This window comes from Artemia sp. Qi Xiang Cuo, chromosome 9 (assembly GCF_049724085.1).
Source record: "Artemia sp. Qi Xiang Cuo chromosome 9, ASM4972408v1, whole genome shotgun sequence".
Lineage (NCBI taxonomy): Eukaryota > Metazoa > Arthropoda > Branchiopoda > Anostraca > Artemiidae > Artemia > Artemia sp. Qi Xiang Cuo.
This window is the reverse complement of record NC_142802.1, coordinates 68,958,559-68,985,775: the sequence shown is the minus strand read 5'-3', so window position 1 is coordinate 68,985,775 and position 27,217 is coordinate 68,958,559. Positions and strand designations below refer to the sequence as shown.

Below are 27,217 nucleotides of genomic sequence, written 5' to 3'. Positions count from 1 at the left end.
TTGTTGCTCCTTATTGGGAAATATTTTAAAAGCCTATTATTGATGGTTCTACAACCAAATATGAATACACAGAAATTAGAAAAACAATGTGGATGTATCTCAACAATTAAATTATAATTTCATTTTAAAAGACGTAGAATCTTAAATTCTTCCAAGTGATAGTTACATTTATACAAAAGTGAAAATAACACGATTTGATGAAACAAATATGCAAAATAATGATAAAGCTACTGTAACAAACAATGGATTTAATTTGTTCAGAAATGTTGAATATATTATTAATGGAAAATGTATTAAACTAATATGTTTTGGCGTGAAAATAAAACCCAATCCTTTGATTCCTTTAAACCAGAAAATTAGTTTGAAAACACTTCTACACCTTTTGCAGCAGGTGATGGAACAATCACCGCAGAACGAAATAGTGCTTTTAATAGAGGTTTATTTCAAAGATTGAATAAAACGAATCAAAGTCACATGGTTTGTATGTATTTACCATTTTCAAGATTATTTGGATTTTATCAAGATATTAATCGTGTTGTTAGAGGTATTACACATCAAATTATATTAAAAAGAAAGGATTTTTCAAATATAATTATAAAATCTGGAGCTCCAAATTTTAAAGTAGATGTAATGCATTTATCATGGATGTTACCAGTATTACATCCCAGTTTACCCATAGCGACTCAATTAGAAGCTGGATTAACGAAGAAGGCGGAACAGTTAAAAGCTGGATTAGGAAAGGGCAGCTCATATGGATTAAGATGTGAAGCGTGTAATACCTATAAAAGTGATAATAAAATTGATAAAGAATTAACATGATAAAGAATTAAAGAATACAAATAAAATTGTTGTTGTGTTACAGAAATCTGAACATGATAACAGTTGTGCACAAAACAATGTGGTATTTGACCTTATGAACACTAATGGAATTGAATTGAGAGTAAATGGATGTAAATATCCACAAGGAGAGCTTAAATGTTATTTTAGTGAGGCTAATGAAGATTACTCTAACGCTTATCAACAATTTCTACAGTTAGGATATAAATATAAAAGTGCTGATAGTGGAGCAATTGTATGTTACAATGATTTTTAAACAGTATACCCTTCATTTGGTTTTGTTGATTCAAAGCATGAATCGAATATTTATCAAAGTGGATCAACTGCTGATATAGAAGTTAAATTTTTATTAGAGCAAGAATCTGCTAATCAATAAAACATCTACTACGTTACATTTTCAGAAAGAAAAGCAATCATGCAAGGCATTGATAGTAAATTATATGTTAATATATAAATCCTTTTCCATTAGGAAATTTGTTTAATACAATCATCAACAAATAAATGGAGAAACTTTTAAGCGAAATAAAAATGGAAAATAAATATATAATGGATCGACTAAGAAAGAAGATTTAGACATTAGAATGGAATACGCAATTAAAGGAATGAAATTTGTTACCACTAAATATGGAAAGAAAATCGTTATCATTATTGATTTTAAAGGTGAAATGGTTGATCTATTTGCAGCTAAATGTTTTGATTCTAAAGAGGTCGACTTAAAAAATTAGATAAATATATAATTTTAAAGGTTATAGAAAGGAAAGGGAAAGATAATGATAATTATTTAGATATTGATATTGAACTATCTACTAAATATTAATACATTAAATTATTGCATTTTATAAGTAGTATATTCTTCTTTCTCAAGACCTGTTTTGATCTTAAAGCTCATGATGAAAATTTTTTAAAATACTACTGGTTTTCATTCAAAATGATGTAAAATTAAATTGGGAGGGTGGGTAAATTGAAGGGTGATCTAGATGGGACCTAGAGTCCGTGTTCACATTCTGAAAAAGTACTGGTATTCGTACAAGACCTTACATTGGTTATTTCTATGTTGGTATTATTCAAAATTCTGTAGGAACCCTCTGAAAGGTATTAAGAGACAACAAAAGTTTTACAAGGGAATGAGAGTCTAATCAATTAGTTGTTAATAGTGACCAGCCATGTGTTTTGTATCAAGGATTTACTTAGGCTATAGAGCACACGAAAGCAAATTTTGCGTCCAAATGTTTTTATTTTTCATCTTTTAAGATCTAACTCTGCTCGAAATATAACTTAAAACTCTCTGAAGTCATTTGAATACCAAAGGAAACCCAAGCGTTTAACCAATTTATCCAAACAATCTAGGAAAAACCAGGTCGTTTCAAATATTCAGTTTAAGTAGATGTAATATTAACCCTAAATTGACTAAACAAAGTTTCACTAACCACCTCTTTACTTGCTGAAGCTGTAGCCAAGATATTTTGAAATTAAACCTTATTAGAAGTCTGGGAAAACTATGCAGCTGAAAAACAAATCTTTAAAATCAGTTTTTGTTTTTTTCAGCTTCGGAATGATATTGATTAACAAAATCTTTTTTCATTCTTTTTCTACTTAATTAGATGACAGAAATAGATAAATATCTGTTAAATTCTAGGTATTGAACAATATTCACAACCTACCATTATTATTAAGCCATCATTGTTACGCAGAGTTATATCTTCACACACGCATTCCTCTTTTTCAAAGATGGGCTGAGAGATAACTTCTAGAAATCTTGAAATATTTTTGCTTCAAGTCCATTTTTAAAGTAAAACTCAATGCCAGTTTTCTTACTTGCATGTCACTATGTTTAACATCTAGATTTTTAGCTTGTAGATCCCAGTAGTAAACCAGTAGATGTGTGTTCATCAGCTCTGCATTCCACAGACCATGATGATGAAAAGAAATTGAAAAGCAATTGAACCTTTGTCGAACAATTGAACATCACTTTTTCGAGAAATTTTCGACCATAGAAATGGTCAAAGATGACTTGCTAGGAGCCAATAGGAATGAAGCTAATGCAAGCGATAGTGAGAGCAGAAGGCTTCATAGCCGAAGTGGAGAGCCACCCAGATTTGGAGGGAGAGGTGCGTAATGAAGATATTACTAATCTTTGTTTAATAAGATGGGGGATATCAAAGAAGAAATAAACTTAAACTAACCTTATCTAATAATGGGTCCTTTACTTCTGAAAAATTCGTTAAGAATAAAAAACGTAATCGTATCATCGTTTTGGTGTGTCTTGGTAATTCTTTTTTAATTCGTCACTTACCCTTTTTTTGCAGTCCTCGTTTTCCTTTATAATATCTTTTATTTGCTATTTTCTTTGTTTTTATACCTGTTCATCTCATTTTTCGTTTTCCTCTGTCACTGTTGTGACACTTTTATTTTACTTTTCTTCTTACTCGTTTTCCTTATGCTCCGAGTGTCCCCTTCAGTAATCCCCCTATTCTAAAAATTCAGATTTTCATTTTAGCCTGAAGATACTCGTACTTTCTTACCTTTTTGAAACAAAACTGTACATTCTTATTCTAGAATAATATGAATTCAAGCCCACGATACCTGTTTTTGTCTAGTCAGTCTTAAGTCCATTAATGTTCAACAAAGCACTTAGAACAGCAACAAGAAATATCATATATTTCTACTCTATATTACTGATAGTCATATTGATATTAACCTTCTTTCGTATGCAGATTATATACTTCTTCTTGCCGAAAGTTCTCAATGCAATAAGCTATTGAAACTCTTCAGGTTAGTCCATCTAAGATTGGCCTTGCTGTTGAACCGTCGAAAACTGAGTTTATGATTATAAGCCCGCATGAAAAGGCACAATCGGTTTACCTTAAAGTATCCTCGTTCACTGTTCCTGTATCTGACTCTATGGTGTATTTGCGTGGCCTTTCGGTTTTTCGATAAGAGCAACATGTGCTCTTGTTACTACTGAGCTAAAAACAAACTCAGTAAAATGTATGGTATGCTGGCAAAAATTAAAGGGCAATTTTACAAATATACGTCAGGAAATCCTGACAAATCCATTTTGCACCGCATGTGTTTTTATGCTTTGGTTTTGGAATATGTTCTCTATAACCGAAAAAAAAATTAGGATACTATTTTACCGGTATGCTAAGTATTTCATTTGCTTCCCGTTGTGGTTTCAGAACACATACATTAGTCAAAAATTCCATGTTATCGATATACGTGTTAAGATGAATGAATTATTGATTCATTTTGAAGACTGGTATACTAAAATATCCAACTTTTTACTTAACCATCTATTATGCACTGTTGGGTAGACTGATAAGTATTGTTTTGTTTAGTATTAAATTAGTTTTATAATTGTTTGTCTTTCTTCGTTAGACATGTTGGCGACTAGTAGTGTGCTATCTATATATACAGAACTAACATGCATAATATGCCTTACCACGAGCAGGCATCTATATATATAGAGCTAACATGCATAATACGCATTACCACGGTCATTCATCTATTACTACGAACTTTACATGCCTTACCAGACGGGTTTCTGTGGCAACACCTATTTTCTGGGCCAAGATATACAAGGAATTACATATGAATATGTGTGCAGTTTCTCGGGTACATGGCTTACCGCCAACAGTCATCAATTGATACGGAGGATACAGGACTTGTCAGAAATGTTTTTCTACGTTCAATAGCCAAAACTAGAGATCGGCAAATTGCGTATTCAAAGTTGGTCTCTTTGTAAAAATACTAGTTTTGGCCCAGATGTCATATAATCGTGTTGAACAACTCTTTCGCTAAAACCCATTTTCTGGAGCATTGGCTTTAGTCAAGACTGGGTTGCTTAGGAATGCGTCGCTGGTAATTAAAGAATGAGGAATGGGATGCTACAGTCAGAATTGTTTTAAGTTGAAAGCTATAACATTTGCGTAAAGTAGCTCAATTTGCGAAAAAAGTTATAGCATTTGCATAACTATGCAATGAATGAATTTAATAAGTGATTGAATAATACGGGTGAAACAGAGCTAGATAACATTTTTAATTGGATAGTTGGTAAAAAGGGTTAAACTGATTACCAGTTTAGGTAACCCCAAAGGGGTTGCTAACTCATAGGCAATTTATCATATATTTGGAATAGCATCGTTAGCATCAATCTATGGAAATGATTAACAATTACAAGATGACATTGTGACTTGACCTAGCTTTACTTCTCGGATTTTTTCTGTATAATACACAAGTACCATTTGAACAGTGTTGTCAATATAAAATATGCTCTAACATTGTGGAATACTAAAAAAATGATACTAATAGAGATGTAGATGCCAAGAAAAGAATTTTAATAAAGAAATTCAGAACAATCTGTAGAAATCCTTTGAAATCAAGTAGTGAGACGGTTATGAGTATAAACCATCAAGGACCGTAAGCACCAATGACCCTAACCATCAACTACCCCACACCTCCAAGGGACCCCTACCCCCCAACTTTTTGGTGGCCCCTCCCCTATTTTCTTATGCTTTTTAACATGGTATTGCTATTGCTTTTTAACATGGTATTATGCTTTTTTTTAATATTATTTTTTTAGCATGGTATTTTTTCAACTTTTTTTTACATCTCTTAGAGTGACATAAAATATACTTAAAACATATAAAAACCAAATTTAATATTTTTCAAATTCAAGTGAGAATGATATAGAAATGTTAGTCGTGACTTTTACCATTCGAAAAATAATGTTTGTAGTAGCACTTTTTTTACGTATCTTAAAATAACATGAAATATGCTTGCGGCTGTACCAATTGTTCTCTATGCTTGCTCATAAACACGAAACGGCTTTCCCAGTGATACTCTATGACCGGTTATTGACACTACTTGCGTTATTGCATGTATTAAATCAGTAATTTTTCTACATTGGAAGGATTGACATCTGCAACATATTTTTGTTTAAAAGGTGAAAATGAATGATTCGAGGAAGTGTGTACACATGATAAACTCATTGTTGCCTTGAATGCTGACATGGAGAAGTATTTGAACTATGAAATAAGTACATGTGGTAGCACTATTGGAAATGTATGCGTGCGTTGTCATGACAGTGAGAGTTTAGAATTCTTTGGAGCACCCAAGAATTTCCATTGCACAAATGGTGGATATGCAAGATTATCATTACCAGAGATGATAGATCTCAAATAGAATGCCAAAATAAAAATAATAGTTGATGAAGAGGGGCATATTCTTGCTCATGGTTTTAGTAACACATTACCTACTGATACCTCTTATTCCGCTTCGTTCTGGTATTAATATTCAAATGAATGCAAAGGGGAAAAGAAAAGCCAACTGCTGCACTAATGTAATAAATCATATCCTGTCAGAGTACCAGAACTGTTACCTGTGTAAACACAATGTGAAAATAGACAGTGAAATCATAATTAAAAGGGCATTGGTACACAATATCATCAATGAATACAAAGATGAATTAATGGAAAATGAAGCACAAGTGAACGTTACTACTACTATGATCATATAGTAAATGAACCTAATGGTAGAAAATATGAAATGCATATTGAACCTATAGGTGACACCCCAGTAAAAATTATGTATGACTCAAAATGGATGAATGATTATTCCACTTGTTTTGAACTAAGAGAAGAGAATAACTATAGTATCAAGAGAGAACATGATAATTATGGAACAGATTAAAAATGTCCAAAGCTGTTCAATCATGTTAGTAATGTATGCAACATATTTTTATATTGATATTCTACATATCATTATTTCATTAAAAATATATTATACATTACTTTGTTACATGATCTTTATTTTTAGGGTAAACTAGAATGTAAAACGTTTAGAATATCTATTAAAAAGTCAGAAATAAGAAAAAGAATTTTCAGAGATAAAGATACTACTAGCAGGCATAAGGGATATATTATAAAATTAGATACTTTGACAGAACTTTTACCAAAGTTTGAGAGAGATGAGCTGAATTTTTTTCTCAAAAATCTCCACAGACAAGCATACACCCGTCCTGACACACAGCAGAGAGAATTTTAGTTTTTAGAAACAGGAACATCCTCGTTTAAAATACATCCCTTTCTATTAATAATATTTGATTTTTTAATAAATTTGGGTTGTAGTTTTCAGAAATAAGAACATTCACTTTTAAAATAATCTGATTTTAATAATAATATTTAATTTGTTTAATAAAGTTGGGTTATAGTTTTCAGAAATAAGAACATTTTCGTTAATTATTCTATTATTTCCCTCATAGGGCTGTCATATCATCACTAGGTTAAGTTACATTAAGTTAACTGCTTTTAAGTTACATTCATTTAGGTTAGGTTAAAATAGACAACCCGGGTACCTGCAGTCAAATAGCTTCATTCACATTTAAAAAGTAATGATACTGACACATTTTCATTACCACATCTGCTGCCCTCTTATCACCTATAGTTGTAGATGGTAGCACACCAACTGAAGCACAGGGGCCTAGTGAGAGAGACATGTAAAAAGTTAGGTTCTTTAGGTTGTTTTGTCGTGGCGCGACGACAAGTGAACCTCTTATCATCTATAGTTGTAGATGGTAGCACACCAACTGTAGCACAGGGGCCTAGTGAGAGAGACATGTAAAAATTTAGGTTCTTTAGGTTGACTTATCGTGCCGCGACAATAAGTGAACCTAAATGAACCTAACTTTTCGCATATATCTTTCACTAGGCCCCTGTGCTTCAGTTGGTGTGGTGCCATCTATAACTATAGGTGATAAGAGGGCAGCAGATATGGTAATGAAAATGTGTCAGTATCTTTACTTTTTTAAGTGTGAATGAAGCTATATGACTGCAGGTACTCGGGTTGTCTATTGTAACCTAACCTAAATGAATCTAAATTAAAAGTCGTTGAGTTAAAGTAACCTAACCTAGTGATGATATGACAGCCCTGTGAGGGAAATGATATAATAATGTGTTTTGAAAAGTATTGTGTAGAATTAGGGTATGCATAAAGGTTCTTATATCTGAAAACTAAAACCCTACTTTATTGGTATTTCTTCAAACTAAGACCCAAGCTTATTAAAATAACAACTGTTATTAATAAAATCAGATGAATTTTAAACGTGGATGTTCATATTTCTGAAAACGAAAACCCAACTTTATTTTAAAAAAATTCAAATATTATTAAAATAATCAGAGGTATTTTAAACGTGGATGTTCATTTTTCTGAAAACTAAGACCCAACTTTATTAAAAAAAATCAAATATTATTGATAAAATCGAATGTATTTTAAACGTGGATATTTTTATTTCTGAAAACTAAAACAAAACTTTATTAGAAAATCAAATATTATTAATAAAATCATATGTATTTTAAACGTTGATGTTTTAATTTCTTAAAACTAAAATCCAACTTTATTAAAAAAAATCAAATATTATTAGTAAAATCAGATGTATTTAAAACGTGGATGTTCTTATTTCTGAAAACTAAAATCCAACTTTATTAAAAAATCAAATAGTATTAATAAAATCAGATGTGTTTTAAAGGTGAATGTTCTTTTTTCTGAAAACTAAAACCCAAATTTATTAAAAAATAAAATATTATTAATAAAATCAGATGTATTTTAAACGTGCATGCTCTTACTTCCGAAAACTAAAATCTATTTTTATTGAAAAAGCAAACATTATTAATAAAATCAAATGTATTTTAAACGTGGAGGTTCTCATTTTTGAAAATTAAAACCCAACTTTATTTTCAAAAAATCAAAGCTTATTAAAAAAACAGATATGCTTTAAACGTGGATGTTCTTATTTCTGAAAACTAAAACCCAACTTTATTGAAACAAAAGTTTTCCCTTCTAAGGGACGAAGTGTTACTTGATAGTCAGTGGGTTAAAATTGCAGAAACCGTGAAAGAGGACGCACAAGAAGTTGTGGGCTACAACAGGAAGAAGAAAGAGCAGTGGATATCTGAAAGTAGTTGGGATATTATTGATCAAAGGGCACAACTCAAAATCCTCCTAGACAAGTATGACCATATCACGACTTGTTCTAGAGAATATGTAGATAACCTGAAAGCGCAGTACAAGCGTCTCCAAAAGCAAGTCAAAGCAGCAACCAGGGACGATAAGAGGATGTACCTCAAAACTATGGCCGAACAGGCTGAGGCAGCCACTTGACGGGGAGATAGCCATACTGTGTATGCCATAACAAAGCAGTTAGCGGGTATTTCAAAGGCGTCGTCGACCGAAGTTGAAAGCAAAGAAGGCATCTTATTAACCCAGACTTATGACATAGTTCGACGCTGGAAGGAGCATTTTAGCGAGGTACTAAATCAGATGCCTCCCACAACTACTTTAAATATTCCTGAAGAACCACTGTTCGATCTCAGAATATGTTCCGGACCTCTCATGCTTAGTGAAGTCAAGAAGGCCCTAAAGACTTTGAAAAATGGAAAGACTGCAGGCAATGATGGCATATCACCAGAATTACTGAAGTACGGTAGAAGCGCCCTAGCCGAACCCATATTTGAACTTCTGTCCCATGTTTGGGATGAAGAAAAAGTCCCTAGTGAATGGTGGAAGGCAGTAATTCTTCAAAAAAGGACAAAAGACTAAGCGTGATAATTGAAGAGGTATTGCTTTACAGTCTGTTGGCAGCAAAGTCCTGTGCCAAATAATTCTTAACAGGATTCAGGGTAAAGTGGAGAAAGTTCTGAGAGATGAGCAGCACGTATTCTGCCAGAATAGATCATGTTTTGACCTGACATTTAGCCTGAGAGTCCTGCTGGATGAATCCAATGAATGGCAAGTTCAGCTACTTATAGTATTTATAGATTTTTTCAAAGCCTTCGACTCGATACATCGCAGAACCATGTGGAAGATTTTAGTGCATTATGGAATTCCGACCAAAATTGTAAATATAATTAAAGCGCTATATCATGATATCATGTGCTCAGTAGAGACAGAGGTTGGCCTTACGGAGTGGTTTTCTTTTCAGTCAGGTGTAAGCCAGGGCTGCATTCTATCATCATTACTGTTTGCCATAGTGATAGATTTTGTTCTCCGTGGATGCAGTTTTAGTGGCGGTCTACAATTAAATCCACTGAGAGAACTCAATGATGGTTATTTTGCTGACGATGTTGCACTTATTACCCACGACCCAGAAGATATGCAACGCAACATTAATGAACTCGGTCGTATGGCAAATGCTGTCGGACTCTCCATAAATGCTTACAAGACCAAATCAAACCAATGCAGTCATACCTGACTTAGCCGAGGGACTTTTGGTTAACAACGAGGAGATTGAGGAAGTGAGAGAGTTCAAGTATCTCGGTAGCATTCTTACGCAAGATGCCAATTCCAAAAGAGAAATACTGTGCCAAATAGCATTGGCTGGGTCTGCTTTCAGCTACCTTAGAAATGTTTGGAGGAATAATAAATATTCCCAGAAGCTAAAGCTTAGAATTTATAATAGCAATATGGTCTCTGTCCTTACGTACGGCTACGAAACTTGGAGTATCACTGCTCAGCTAAAACGACGACTTCAGGCATTCGACAAGGATTGTCTAAGGTCTATCCTAAATATACATTGGATGGAAAGAATACGAAATGATGAAATTTATCGTATGACAAATCATACCCCCATCCTTGATCTCATTAGAAAGCAGCGATGGATGTATTGGGGGCATATGGTGTGAATGGGGGATGGAAGGCTGCCGCACAAAGCATGGTGTTGGACACCCCCGGTCTCTGCAAATCAGGGAGGCCGAAAATGACCCTTGGCAGGTCGCTAAAGAAGGAGGCGAAGCTGGCAAGGTCCTCATTGGAGGAGCTCTGGTTGAAGGCTCAGGGCAGTTCGTCGTGGCGAACCACTGTTGCTGCCTTATGTGCCCCTAGGCGTAGGAGGACCTAAGTAAGTAAGTTTATTAAAAAAATCAAATAGTGTAAATAAAATCAATACTATTAATAAAATCAGATGTACTTTAAACCTGGATGTTTTTATTTATGAAAACTAAAACCCAACTTTATTTTAAAAAATCAATTACTATTGATAAAATAAGAGGTATTTCAACGTAATTGTTCTTATTTCTGAAAACTGAAACCCAATTTTATTAAAAACTCCAATATTATTAATAAAATCAGATGTATTTTAAAAGTGGATGTTCTTATTTCTGAAAACTTTAACCCAACTTTATTCAAAAAAAAATACTATTAATAAAATCAGATGTACTTTAAACGTTGATGTTTTTATTTTTCAAAACTAAAACCCACCTTTATTTTAAAAAAATTAAATTTTATTAAAAAAATCAGATGACCCAAGCTGTTGCCGCCCACAAAATATCACCGTCTCAACAATTGGTCGCAACTTTCGAGGATTTTCTTGAACCTGCGCTTTCATCGCCGCGTCTAGTTTGTGCACGATATTGTCCTACCTTTTTTTTTGAGACAGAAATGAAGTTTTCAGCCGATACGATGCAGTTTCCATGAAACTCTGCTTGTTGGTGAGCTGTGAAGCACTCTATCGCATCCTTCCTGTTCCTGAATGGTTTGGTGACTAGATTCCCCAAACGCTGGTGGCAACCTTCGCCAGCTGTCTCTGACGAGAACAGAACGCACAATCTGCAAAAAGCACCTTCCTCAGACGGAGAGTAGGACAACCAACTGAAACGAGCGAGCCGAGTTAACTGAAACTTCAGCTTCCGTTTTTCGGATACTACAAAAATGTAGGAGATATCTGGAGTCCAAGGGCTCTTCAGCAAACGAAGTTTAGAATTTATATCGAGACTGGAGGATTTGTTGACAAAACGACCGATGTCATTTGCAAACAACGAGAGAAACTGGGTTGGTGCAGGTGCGTGTTGCGTCGTGGTTGGTTCCAGTGTGCGTGATTCATAAGCTTAAACAATGGTTCCAGTGCCCTTCAGATCCACAGCTGTAGATGAATGCTCCGCAGACGTCCCGTTAACGCCACTGTCAGAAACATCCCTGGTCCGCTTGGGCGCGAAAAACGACGTAATGTCACACTTCCTCTTCATGTTGAAAATCGCTCTTCTCTTATCCAAGTCCGAAATTGAACTGAACTGAACTGACAATCTTGCACTCTCTTATAACATTTACCTCGAGCCCCCATTAATCCCAATTTACAATGCAAGGTCTGACCTTGCATAATAAGGCGAACATGGGGTTACCTAATTGCGTAAGCTGATCACAACTGTTTACCTACAAAATTAACTCTAATTTACTATGCAACGTCAGGTGAACATGGGCTGAACTACGGTTACCTAATTGCGTAAGCTGATCAGAACCGTTTACCTACAAAATGCAATAGGATTTAGTGCGGGAGCATATGTTTTTTCTGGTAAGGTTTTGTCTTTACAGGTATTTTTTAGACTAATTTTCGACTCGGTCAAAAATTTCGGGGGGGGGGGGAGGGTTCAAACTGGGTAACCCCCCCCTGGATACGGCCTTGGTGACCATACATGTAGTAAACTAGTTGTGGACCAGAAGTTATTATTTAGTTCAGTAAAAATATATTAGTATTTATTTTAACACTTTAGTATTTCAACTGACAACGATCTCTGTACATGGGATCGAAATATCCCAACTTTTGTATCTCTTTTTACTGTCTATTAAATGAACTTAACCACATTTGATCGGTCATTTGTTTCCACGTGACATTTGGACCGCAGAATAAGTCCTGTCTCTCTTAACATTTCCATGCCTATAGCGAGGTTTCTCCCTTAACTCTTTATCGAACACTTTTAAATCACAAATATGATTTATTTTTTTCTTTTACTAGTCATTAGATTTGTTGTTTTTTTGTTTGTTGCACAAATTCCTTCACTCCTGCTCCCCTGGTTCAAATACCCCGAGGATATTTAAAAGACTGTGTAAGTTAAGTTTATACACCTTATTAAATTAAAAGTCAAAAAGAGGAACAGTAAAGAATGAAGGCTCCTTATTAGTCACATTCCGAACTCCCTCCAAGTCTAAAATATATAAGAAATGGAAATTCAGTTTTCTGAAATTCCAAGATTTAATATTTCAACTTTTTTGGTCAGAAATGGCTATTTCTTTTCTTCTGATCACTTTCCCATATCTGGCATTGCAATATCATTTTTTATGATCTTATCTCCCTACCCAATAATTGCAATCTCTTTTCTGATGGGATTTCAAGGGTTTTCTTGCTCCCCCTATATTGGTCTACATTTTATATTACATTCAGAGAATATTCCTCCGCACCATACATTACGATATAGAATATTCCTGCCAACATTGCATATGGGGATGCGGGAAAATTAGGAATAGGAGACATACGGGAGGGGGGCAAATCATCGTATTATATAATAAATAACTAGTTTTTTTTAGCCTTCTACGTAAGAATTTTAGATATACTTAAGGGTGGAACACAGCAGCAGTACTTTCAGCCTTTTGAACTTAACCTGAATTTTAGCACCCGAGGCTGTTTATTTGAAATAGTAACTTTAGTACTTCATGATTTGACTTTTCTGAACTTTAAATTACAATAATTATTTTGTTGTTTGGGTTTTCATACTTAAGTTTTGTAGTTTTTCGCTGATGTTGGTTTCCCGAGATTTATCGGGAAGTCTTATCTAAAGACTTTGACTTGTCTGAAGCAATGAATTAGAATAGTTTTTTGGCTGGTTGAATTTCTTAGACGTAGACATAAAAAATTTTCATTGTTGTTCGATTCCTGAAGCTTATTATTCGATATGTTTGCTATGAAGTTATGTGGTTTGACTTTTCTGAACTTGTGAATTATAGTAGTTAATTGACTCTTTGGGTTTCAGACTTAGGATTATTAACCTTTTTGTCGGTGTTTTGTTTCCAAGGTTTATTATATGAAAATATAATAATTTGAAAATAGTTTGTTTTAATATGTCATAATTTGGCTTGTATTTAGTTACGAATTATAAAATTTAATTGGCTATTTGAAGATTATTACTATTGTTTTTTAGTTTTTTTGTGGGTGTTTTGCTCCCGATGCTTATCATTTGAGACATATATTTTTAGGTATTTCATTGTTTGTATTTTCTGAAGTTATGAATTAGAACAGTTAGTTGGCAGTTTGGGGTTTTCAGACGTAGGTTTATTGTCTTTTAGTGGGTGTTTTGTTCCTGAAGGTTATTAATTGAGATGGTTACTTTAGCATTTGATTGCGTTGACTTATCTTAAGTTATTGACTAGAATAGTTAGTTAACTGTTGGGGTACTCAGACTTAGGTTTTTTAGCTTTCCGTTTGTGCTCCCACTTAATCTAAAGTAACCTAAGTTTAAAATGGTACAGCTAGCCTAGATTAAAATCTGTAAACATAATCTAACTTAAGAGTATTAAAAGTTTCATAAAATCAAATTTTTAATAAATCTCTCTTCTATTTGATTGAAGCAGCATTCCTTCTTTTGTTTTTATCGTTTTAATTTTTTTTATTGTTTTAGTGCGTTGAAATTTTTCAAGTTTATTTGTTGTATCTTTTATAATTATTAGTATTTTGAATCAAGTTTTTGGTTTAAAGTTTTTAAGTTTGATTTATTTTTATTATTAATAATTCGAATTTAGTTTTTTACAACTCTCTTTTTTAGTTTCTCGATCAAAAATCATTTATGGGCTTTCTCACGCTCTAAAGGAATAGTTTAACCATAGATTTCAGACAGGACAAGTTTATAAAAGTCTAAGAAACTTACCTATGAAAAGAACTGGTCATAAGTTATGTCGATAGTTGAACCATGAAATGCCAAAGTAAAGGTCTCAAACAATAAAGCTGCCACACCACATACCCAATAAAGTTTATTAAACCTAAGTACAAAAAAAGCAAAAAGTCAACTAAAAATCCCAAATCATGAATACAGACAGATCAAATCATGAAATGCCATATTCAACATCTCAAATAGTAAGCTTCAGACACAACACAATCACAAAAAGCTAAGACTTTGGACAAATCAAGGCACGATATACCAAAGTAAACATCTCAAATAATAATCTTCAGACACCAATCACCCACAAAAAGCTGAAATCTTGAAGTCTGAAAACCCCAAACAGCCAACTCACTATTCTAATTCACAACTTTAGACATGTCAAACTATTAAATACCAAAGAAATTTCTCAAATAATAAGCCTCAAAAACCAAGCAGTCGCGTAAAGCTAAAAAACACTAAGGTTGAGAAACCCAAGCAGACATCTAACTATTCATGTTCATAACTTCAGACAAGTTAAACTACGTAAATATGTCAAGTAATCAATTAAAAAAAAAATTCCGAAAAATAAGTTTTACAAAAAAAAAGTTAAGGAAATTTTAAACTTAAGCTCAGCAGATACAAACACCTGTTAAACTGTCAAACTCAAAACGACAAGAACTTACTATTAAAGAATAAATGAAACTCAAAACGAACAGAAATTAAGTAAACAATTCTAGCAAAAAACATAGAACAAGCGATAACATAAATGAATCAATAGATCTTAAAGCGAGAAATGCTTAGATTGAATATGAAAATGAAGCTTAAAACGAAAAAAATATTTTCCTATTGAAGTATAAATGAAACTTAAAACGAACAGAAATTAAATAAACAATCAATGCAAACAAAGATACAATGGATATTATTCTAAATTAATAAAAAAATCTTAAAATTAGTGAAACTTAAATTGAATATGCAAATCAAGCTTGAAACAAAGAAAAATTATTACAAACAAGAGTTTTGGTATCACCTCCTTTTCTTACTGTAAAAGTCTAAAACTTACTGAAAAAACGGTTTAGAGGGAGAGCTGGTTACCCTCCGATATCTTTTGATGATTAAAAAGTGAACTAGAACTCTCAATTTATAATCAAATGAGCCCTTTATGAAGTTTTTACGAGCATTCCTTCCTTGAGAACTATATATGCCCCCCGGGCTTAACTTATAGCCCTTGCCCTTAAGGCTGTGGGGGGATTGTCCTGCTCAAACATATAATTTCCAGAACTTTCAAAGATTTCCAGAACTTTCAAAAATTTCCAGAACAAAAGGGCTATATCAAAATTATGATTGGATGTGTTCCAGGAAATGGTGGGTGTGAAAGGGGTGTTAGTTGCCTTCCAATCACTTTCGACTGTTAAAAAGGGAACTATCCATTTAAATTTCCTATCGAATGAGCCCTTTCTAAAGTTTCAACGACCACGCTTTCTTTAAAAAACTTATATGTCCAAAGGGTATAACTTATAACCCTTGCCCTGAGGGCTTTGGGGGGGGGCGGGGGTGTTATCCTCAAAGACCTTATTTCCTCAATTCACAACAACGTTGAACAAAATGGCTATTTCAAATAATTGATTGGATGTGTTTGGGAAAAAGGTAGGCATGAGAGGATGGCTAGTTACCGTCCAATCCCTTTCGACTATTAAAAAGGGCACTAGCCTTTTCAATTTTCAATCAAATGAGTCGTTTTTGAAGTCTGAAAAACCCAATTAGTCAATTTGATTCATAAGCCAAGTCAAAGCACAAAATACTAAAGTAAACATCTCAAATAACAAGCCTCCGAAATTAGACACCCAAAAAAAGCTAAAAGAGGTAAGTCTAGAAACCAAGACATTTAAATAACTATTCTAATTCATAACTTCAGCTAAGTCAAAGCATGAAATACTAAAGTAAACATTTCAAATAATGACACTCAGGAAGCATATCATAGGCAGCGAGCTAGCGCTGCCTAAGTAAAGAACGATGAGGCCACAGTGTTTTTTTTTCTTTGACAGGCACTTTGTATCAAAGGAGTTGTTGTAGAGACTTCGAAAAGGACTCACTCGATTGGAAATTGGGGTGGCTAGTGCCCTTTTTAATAGTCAAAAGTGATTGGAATGCAACTAGCCCCCCCACGCCCATCATTCCCCCAAACACATCTAATCAAAATTTTGAGATATCCATTTTGTTCATCGTATTTGATTTCCAAATAGAAAATATGTTTTTGAGGAGGACACTCCCCCACAACCCTCAGGGCAAGGGTCTTAAGTTATGCCCTGGGGGCTCTTAAGGTTTTTATAGAAGGCGCTGTTGTAGAAACTTCAAAACGGGGTCATTCGATTGGAAATTCGAAGGACTAGTACCCTTTTTAGAGGGGTGGGGCGATTATGTATATCTCCTATAAGTTTTACAATAAGATATTGCATAATAAAGTGTCGTTTTGGGGGATGGATAAGCCGTCGAGGGTCAAGGGGTAGCTCCCATAAGTTTGATGTACAATATTGTATATAATTTGTTTTTTTAAGGGGGTAGGGAGTTTGGCCATGGAGGGCCTGGGGTCAGCTTTTTTGTGGGATGGAGGGGTTGGACTGGCTATGGAGGGCGAAAGATGAGCTCCCATTATTTGTGGTGTAAACAATCTTCAATATTTTATTAGGGGGGAGGAGGTCTGGCCATGGAGGGCAAAGGTGTTAGCTCCCATAAGTTTTTGATTAAGATACCGTTAATGTTTTTTAGGGGATGGGACCAGGACACTGAGAGCCAGGGTATGCTTGAATAGGTTTCGGAGTAAAGTATCTTTTATATTATTTTTTGAGTGGAGGGGGGGGGGGGGGGAAGATTTGTGCCAAGGGTCAGCTTTCATCAGTTTTGGAATTAAATGTACATAAGTTTCAGAATTCAAGGTGACCACCTGTCGGCTCCCTAGGGAGAAGGGAAGGAAAGCAATATTGAGCGAATATTGACAAAGATTCCCATAAGATTTGGAATAAAAATATTGTATTTGTTCTATTTGGAGGACGGGGGCCATGGAGGTTCAGGGGTCAGCTTTTGGAATAAAATATTGGTTAATAATTATTTTTACTAAGGGGGAGGGTGGAGCAAGGGTTAAGGAGAGTCATGTTAATTGCATTGATTTTTGAAATGAAATATTTTTCTCAGGGGGAGGAGCCATAGAGTATTAGGGGTTAGCTCCTATGAGTTTTACAATCAAAATAGATGAGCCGTGAAGGATCAGGGGATAGACCCTATAATTTTGAAGTAAAATATTGTTAGTAAGATGTTTTAGGGGGAGGGGGTTTGACTAAGTATGACCCGGGGTAAGCTTGTCTTTTTTATTTTTTGGAGGGGGTTGGACGGGTCAAGGAGGTAAGGGGTCAGCTCCTATAATTTTGGTGTAAAATATAATTAAAATATTTTTTTGGGAAGAGGGGTTCTGGCCAGGGAGGACTAGGGGTCAGCTCCCATAAGTTTTTCTTTGGGATACCGTTAATATAATTTTGGGGGAGAGGTTCAGGCAATGAGGGTCAGGAGTATTCTCCCATAGGTTTAAAACATTTTTCAAGACAGTTTTTTCAATGAGTTTTTCAAGATTTTTCTTCATGACATTTTTCAGAAATTTTTCATGATTTGGCTCCTCATGGCGTTGGGTCTTCAAGACGCTAGCCCATAGCAGGAACCCTCGCATGTACTTGATTTAACCCCAAGGCACTTGGAGGATCAGTAAACTCTTGCACAAAAATTTCACTATCCGGTAATGGCAATATCGTAAGGCACTTGGATGAGAATGAACTCTGAACAAACCCGGTAATGACAATTTCCTTAGATGCTCTTGAGGAGCAATGAATTCGGAACAAACCCGGATAAGGCGGTTCTAACGATGTACTGAAAGAGAAATGAAATCTGAACAAACTAGGTAATGACGATTTGTGTGCTTTTCAGAGGTATTATTACGTAATATTTGGTGAACCTTGTTTTGGATTTTTTTAAACCTCTTAGCAGTTTCCATTGAACTTATGAAATATTTGTCTGGTGTAGGATTCGGAAGTGAGACTAAAATTTTCTGTGATAAATGGGTGACGCGTTAGTCATCTGATCCAACAGGTAATTGATAATATGATGTTCTTGGAAAGATAGTGCAAGCAATAGCTTTCAGGCTAACAAACTTCGCCCCCTACAAATACCTTATAATGGGATTTTCTTACAAAACCCGTAGGTCTCCATGACTTAACCAACCCTTATCCCCCTTGTGTTACTTCCACAGGGTCTTCATACCTCACTCCAGGGCCCATATCTAAATTTTTTCATGCAAAATATAAACACATCCTAAGGAATCGAAAAGAGTTCTAAAAGAATAGAAAATGGTTGTTGCAAAATATAAAATACTTGTTAAAAACACAAAAGTTCTAACAGAATCCAAAATCATTCTTACAGAATACAATATGTTTCTTACAAAATACTTCTTAAAAAAATAAAAAATACTTTTTAACAAGCACAATTCCAAAATAGCTCATAAAAAAATACAAATTTATCCTAAGAAAATAGTTCTAACAAAATACAAGAAGTTCTAAAAAATATGAAATAGCTCTTATATATCATAAATTATTCTTAAAAAAAAAACAAGTATACTTTACAAATAAACAAAAATTTTTCTCACAAAAAAAAATATATTTTAAAATTCCGCAGTAGTTCGGAAAAAAAAAATAGTTGTTTAAAAATATAAAGATTTGTTACAAAACACAAAAATTGTAACAAAACCCAAAATAGTTTCTAAACAATACATAATTCCTCCTACAAATACAAAATAGTTCTTAAAAATAAACAAAATACTTATTATAAAGAACAAAGAGATCTAACTTCATCCAAAATAGCGCTTACAAAACGAAAATCTCTCCTACAAAATCCACAATAGTTATAAGTTCTAACAAAAACCAAAATGCATCATATAAAACAAAAATAATTCTCACAAAATACAGTAATACTTCCTAAGAAACCCAAAATATTTCCTACAAAACAAAAATACATCCTAAAAAATCTAAATTTGTTATTTTAAAATAAAAAATTATTGTTGAAAAACACAAATACTTGTTAAAAATCTCAAATATGTTATAACAACATCCAAAGTAATTCTTACAGAAGGAATTATACTTCCTACTAAATCAAAATTGTTCTTACAAAATACAAAATATCTCTTAAGAAAATACAAAAATAGTTAAGAAAGTTCCAGGAACAGAATGTACCAATATCAGCCAAAATAGCTCTTACAAAACAAAATTCATCCTAAATTGTTGATACAAAATAAAAAATAGTTCTAATAAAATCCAAACACTTGGTAAAAACAGAAATAATTCAAACAAATACAAAGGTATATCCTACAGAGTGCAAAATAATACAAAACTAAAATACATTCTGTAAAATCACAAATATTTCTTAGAGGAAATTTTTTTTTGCAAAATACCAAGTAATTGATACGAAACAAAAATAAGATCTAACAACATCCAAATAGTTCTTACAGAATACATAATGCTTCCTACTAAATACAAATTAGTCTCACAAAATCCAAAGAACTTCTTAAAAAGCAGAAAAAACCCATCATCATCCAAAATAGCTCTTACAAAACAAAAATTCACCATACAACAAACCAAAATAGTTTTTACAATATACACAATCGTTGATACAAAACAAAAATAATTCTTACAAGCATGAAAAATACTTTAAACAATATCATAATAGTTCTTTCAGAACAAAAACATGTCCTAAAAAATCCAAATACTTCTTAGAAAATAAAAAATAGTTGTATTTTGTATGTTTGTAAGAAGTATTTTTTATTTTGTAGGAGGTATTACGTACTCCGTAAGAATTAATTTAGATGTTGTTAGAACTTTTGCGTTTCGTGCTTTGTAAGAATTATTTTCTATTTTGTAAGAACTATTTTGTATATTTTAGGATATATTATAATGAAAATAATAATAATTTATGTTTAACCCACATCATATATAAAAATGATAATTGTGGAGTATAACAAAAAAAGTAGATAATACTCTGCATACATGAATAAACAAAAATTAAAAACTTTACAAAGCAGAATAACTGAAGAAAAAAAACCAATCACGATACAAAAAGAAAATATTTATGACAAAAGACAAACCAAGGCTATACAGTGGGCCAATGGAGCATCATTTAATAATTTAGACCTTCAGATTTTAAATTTTCTGAATATTACCTATTCATGGATATAACGAATTTAAATAACTATTGTGAAAAAAAATACAACACAAACAACTTTAACAACACTTCAAACAGCCAAAAAAAAGAACAAAAACTACAACAAAAGAGTAATGCCACTGTTTGCTGGCAGATGCTTATATGTAGACTAGGGTAGTTTCCCAGTAAGTGCCACTAGCCTTGACCTAATATCCGGAAGACCGTAAACAGACATGAAATTCTGATTTCAATACCATGGGGACAGATACAATAGAAATCGGAAAAACAGGAAATAATATGAATGAACTGATCTGATGTCTTTTTGGTGAAAAATAGGGTATATTTTAGACAGAAAGTAAACCGAGTGATCTGCTAAAACCGAATGTAATTTAGCAGAAGACTTTCCATAGTATCTACCTCGATTTTCCAAAATTTTTGAATAACTTAGCTCAAGCTTCTTCTTGCAATCAGCGACGAGGAGCTTTCGAAAAGAATTTAGTGTTTTACTAACATTGATACCCAGTCACCGGAAAGAAGGAACCGACGGGACAGAAAAAAACCACAAACTAGAAGGTTCAAATTATTACTATGAAATGAGAGATATTCACATTTTTAAAGATTAAGAGAAAGTCCAATAGTATGAAGTTTAGATGCTATTCTTGAGACAGACAGGGAAAGCCCCTTTTTAGTCCTGCTGATCAAAAGGATATCATCTGCACAAGCAAAATAAGATATGTTAATAGAATTAAGAATGCAAGTGGATGGGATAGAAGATAGAATCAATGATATACAAAATTTAAAAATACAAGGAGAAAGGATGTCACCCTGCCGGACTCCACACCACACTGGAATTTTGCTTTTGGTAACACTCATGTCCATTTTAATCCGCAAAAAATTGGAATACCAATATCTAAGAAGAAAAAATATCGAAATGTTAATACCGTGACTAAAAAGGAAAAAATAGATTAAGAATGGGTAGCGGTGTCAAATGCCTTGGATAGATCCAAGGCGCATAAATGTAACTGAAATCCATTTTTAGTCGCCTCAGTAAAAACATTTGTCAGAGCTCGGTATGCTTGCTGGCAGCCTACCCCAGCTGAAAACCCGATCTGGTTTTCACCGAAATAAGTGGAAGAGTTAACTGAAGGGAGGAGAAGATACTCGAACATTTTAATTATATTGCAAGAAACCGTTATCGGCCTGTAAGATGCACACTCAATTGGAATTTTACTTTTTCAAAATTGCGGTAACCCTTCCGCTCAAAAACTTTCAAGTACAAAAGAGATATATAAACTTATTTGGAAAAGAAGTTGTAGATGCTGGGAAAGACATGGGCAATCAACCTTTAAGTGTTTCGTACTTATGCCATCACCATCAGTCTTCTTTATACCTCAGTCACTATCAGTACTTCTTAGGTAGAGCTTCTTTATAGCTAGTACCACCGAAGATAAATGAACTGGGAGGATCTGGTTCTGGTGGAGTATTATGTATTTTGTTATACTTTTTGTTTGTAGATGCTGTTAGAACTTTTTTTTGTAACAAGTATTTTGTATTTGAAACAACTATTTTTTTATTTTGTAAGAATTATTTGAATTTATTAGGATGTAGTTTCGTTTTGAAAGAAATATGTCGGATTTTATATTTTCGTACTTTGTAAGAATTATTTTTGTTTTGTAAGAACTATTTTTAATTTTGCTACAACTTTTTTTGTTTTGTAAGAACTATTGAGAGATTTGTAGGATGAATTTATCGTTCTGTAAGATATATTTTGGAAGAGGTTAGGTCACAAAAAAAAATTTGTGCTTCGTAAGAAGCGTTTTGTGTTTTGTAGGAAGAATTATGCATTCTGTAAGAACTGTTTTGGTTGTTGTTAAAACTTTTTGTGCTTTGTAACAAGTATTTTTATTTTGCAACAACTGTTTTTTATTCGGTAAGATGTATTTTAATTTTTTGGGATGTACTTTTGTTTTAAAAAGAACTATTTTGAATACAAAATCCAAACAATATACAAAACAGTTCTTACAAAAAATATGTTGTAAGAACTATTTTGTATTTGTGGGAAGTATTATGTATTCTGTAAGAACTATTTTGAATATTGTTAGAATTTTTATTGTGTTTTGTAACAAGTATATTGAATTTTGCAACAACTATTTTCTTATTATCAAAGAACTAGTGTAATTTTCTTAGGAAGTGTTCTTGTTTTGTGAGACGGAATTTGTTTTCTTTTACAGTGTTTTTGCACTTGTAAGAATCATGTTTGTTTTGTAAGAACTACTTTGGATTTTGTAAAATCTTATTTGATTTCGTAAGAGCTTTTTTTAGGATAATTTTTTTTAGTAAGACCCCCCTCGATGACTACACTACCAGTCTATTTGATTAGGGGGTTCTATTCCATCTCTACCATTATTAGGGGATCTATAATTTTGCCAGATCAATTTAAAGGTACCTCAGGGGTCAAAGTAACTCCTACACACATTAGATTTCTACGTATACCGTCTTTAGTGATTTCCACACCACCATGGTTCTGACAAGTGCACTTTCCTCGTGGTATATATCTTCCACACTACTAGACCCCCGGAATCATAAGAATTAAACTCAACAATTATTTTTATTTTCCCTCCCAGAAAGATATTTCATAACACAGGGTTCACCCTCTAAAACTAACTTTCATTGTAGACAGATAACCTCTATTAACCTAGGATAAATAAACAAGGCAAAAGTAGAAAAATAAAATCTCACTTCTTTCCCAATCAAGATCTATATAAAAAACTTAAAAACAAAATCTTCATGTCCCTAGACAAAGAGAGCCACCTTGGAGTAACATGCAGAGACCAGTCAATCCAAACCATCACCGGGTGCAACGTCAAGCTCAAATTACTTAACTGATTCTCCTCTTTCCTCCCAATCACTTTCAACCAAAATCGCGGCCCAAAAATGCATTTTCAACAAGAGTGAGACATCCTTCTAATTGCACAGTTAAAATCATTGTAATTTAGCTGTCTACAGAATAAAAGAGAAACTTGTCATTGCTTTCGAGAGAAAATTAAAGACTGCGAAGACAGGGGAATTTTTTTTTAACAACTATTTGGGATTTTTAAGTATAAATTTTGTTTCGTAAAAGCTATCTTGGATGATGTTAAGACTTTTTTGTGCTTTTTAAGTACTATCTTGTATTTTTGTAAGAAGTGTTTTGTAAAAAATGTTTTGCATTTTGTAGGAAGTATTTTGTGTTCTGTAAGCAGTTTTGGGTGTTGTTGAAACTTCTTTTTGTTTTGTAATTAGTATTTTATATTTTACACAAACTGTTCCTTATTCTGTTAGGACTGTTTTGGATTTTTTTGAATTGTTTTTTTTGTAAGAAAATTTATAGAATGGACCATCGGAAGAGGTTATGGAGACCCTCAGAAGGCTGAGACGAGGGAACTCAGAGTTGTTGGAGGCATGGAAACTTAAGGTTTTCACCTAAAAAATCCCATAGTAATTTATTTATAGGGGGCGAAGTTCGTTGGCACGAAATCTATTGCTTAGACTGTATTTCAAAGAACATCATATAATCATTGTATTCTTCGATTAGATAAACTAACGTGTCTCCCATTTATCAGAGAAAACCTCGGGTCTTGTGCTCGAATCCTACACAAGACAAATATTTCATAAATTCAGTACCGGTGAAACGTGCACAAATCGTTATTACCGGGTTTGATCAGAATTCTCGACTCTTCCAGTACAGCATTAGAACAACCTTTTCTGGGTTTGTTAAGAGTTCATTATTCTCCCAGAGCACCTTAGGAAATCGTCATTACTGGGTTTGTTCAGAGTTCATTGCTCTTTCAAGTGCCTTACGAAATTACCTTTACCGGGTAGTAAAATTACTTTTGCAAGGTATTAAAGATCCTCCAACCACTTTAATAATAAATCAGGTACATGCGTGAGTTCTCCGTTATGGGCTATCGTCTTGAAGAACGAACGACAGAAACGAATGTTGAAAAACGTCTTGGAAAAAGTCTTGAAGAAAAAAATCTTGAAAAACATATTGAAAAAAACATCTTGAAAAACATCTTGAAGAAAAACATCTTAAAAAGTGTCAGGAAGAAAAAAATCCTGATAAGTGTCTTGGAAGACATTTTGAAAAACAATCTTAAGGAAAAGCATCTTGAAAACATCTTGAATGAAAAAAATCGTGAAAAAATTCTTGAAGAAGAAGAATCCTAAAAATGTCTTGAAAAGCATCTTTAAACAAAAAATGCATTGAAAAACGTCTTCAAAATGCCTTGAAGAAAAATATCTTTAAGAAATATTGAAGAAAAGCATCTTGAAAAATATCTTGAAGAACAAAAATCTTGAAAATTTCTGGAAAAAAATATCAAAAAAAATATCTTGAAAAATAACTCCTGGAAAACATCTAGAAGAGAACAATCTTGAGAAACGTCTTTAAAACATTTTGAAGAAAAAATCTTGAAAATATCTTGAAAAAAACTTCTTAAAACGTGTTCAAAAATGTCTTGAAGAAAGAATCATGAAAACATCTTGAAAAACTTTATAATGAGTCGACATGGGTCCGGATTTACATGCAGAGTTTACCACTGTGGGTTAGCGTCTTTGAGAATACCCTGAAATGAATTTCGTAATGCACTCCTGAGGATCAATTACTTTCGCAGAAACCCAGATAAAGATGTCGTTAGAAAAACATGTTTGAGGGGTTGATGACTGACTATGGCTGTCACTGGATTACCAAGGTTTTTGGAACCAAAATGGACTGGCAAAAAACATCGTTGACCCTTAAAAACCACTTTAAGAACCTCAAATGCTCTACAATGATACTTACCTGTCTGCTCGGAAGCAGTATGAATTTTTAAGTGGGAACTTTGATCATTTTAGTTACAGACATGGGTTCTCCATTATGGGCCAGTGTCCTGGAGCTCCAGATACAAAAAGGATAGGACTCTTATAAAAGAGATTGATAGGATACAACTCACACATAGTAATTATTATTGGGAAATATAAGGAATTTTTTGTTGGGAATAGGTTTCTGTTGAGGAATTTTGCACTGGGAGAATTTTGTCCAAGAGAAAATCCTCCGGGTAAAACGTGCTAGAAGAAATTTTACATATGAGGGGAGGGGATTACCAGGCATGCAATGAAAAAGGTTCAGCAAACATCACTAAAATATGTTTTTTCAGCTTAATTTAAATAGTGGTATTATAACTTTAAATGAACAGACGTTATTAAATTCATGACAGGTGTTACATCTACCGTAAGCCTCATTCTTTGTGATAAAGTTTAACTTTTAGTCAAAATGCCTTAAGAAAAACTTGTCAAAAACAAAGGCTGTTTAATTTGAAAAAGAAGTAGTTTTAAAAAGCCTCAAATATGGAGTAAGAAGATAGAGCTAAGAAAAACCGCCTTCTTCCTCCATCACATAAAAATGATTTTTTTTCATATTAAGTTTTCATACTCTTTACTTTCGGTTGAAAAATATTATTTTATTGAATATTAGCAAGAACAAACCAAATACCGCTATAAAATTTTATTCTAATCAAGGGAATATTGTATGTTGCTTAAAGAATTTTCTTTATCCTACTAAATTTGATGACAAATTGACTTCTGTATTTAAAGGTAACCGAAAAAAATTTCAAAGAGGCAAAGGATGGAAGGATAGAGGTGGTCCATTTAAATCTCGCTTTTACTATCAGAGAAATATACCGAAAGAAGTCACTGTTTTCGACTCATCCATGGAAACTTGTGGTGGTTCACCTCAAGAAAAGAAAAAAAGAACTTAAAGTTGGTAAGTTCTGTGTTTCAAATGTATACACTAGGATTCGCCAATGTATATAGAATTTTGACTGATAAGAAATTTCAATTTTTTGGGGACAAATAATACCACTATATTTTGAAGATTGCTTTTTGTGTGTGAGAAACATTGAACTAATAAAAAGAAGAATAAGCTATTGACTTACAACATTTTTACAAGTTCAAATTTTTAAATGTCTACGTTGTGGTGGTAATGGGTGGAGGGACCAAAAAGTCTTCTTTAGGTGTTCCAGCTTGGATTGCTGCTCTTAAAAAAAATATTTTCTGAAAAAAATTAAAATAAGCTCAAAGAATTTCGATGTTGAGAATCTCCAAATCATTTTGAAGTTGACAGTCAGAAGTACTAACAGCAATTTCTGGTGTGTTACCTATTCATATTAGAGCGTTTGAACTGGCTACTTAATATAGCCAGTTCGCAAAGGCCAACCCCAAAATTGGCCAATGTTTAATCCACCTTCTTTCACTTTATTTCAAAAATCATCTTTTCATAGTATTTTTACAGATGAGGTTCCTTCTGAACTGTTTGAACAGAGTATATTTGCTAGTAATTTTATTTTAAACCGTCAGGCTCTAAAATCTAAGCTATATAAAATGTAGTATAGTGATCTTCAAAATTCAATTAGCTATTGTCCAAGCCGTTTCTTTTCGAGTACAAATGATTTAATTGCTGC

At 33.3% G+C, this 27,217-nt stretch overlaps 1 protein-coding gene across 1 annotated transcript in view; it reads left to right on the top strand.

Moving 5' to 3' along the window:
* Positions 1 to 27,217, top strand: part of LOC148948972 (uncharacterized) — a 126,575-nt gene that overhangs the window by 28,495 nt on the left and 70,863 nt on the right. The window contains exons 2-3 of the mRNA XM_089094848.1: positions 2,688 to 2,945; positions 26,352 to 26,520. Of these exons, the coding sequence (XP_088950974.1) occupies positions 2,868 to 2,945; positions 26,352 to 26,520 (247 nt within the window). The 5' untranslated portion in view covers positions 2,688 to 2,867. The remainder of the gene's footprint in view (positions 1 to 2,687; positions 2,946 to 26,351; positions 26,521 to 27,217) is intronic.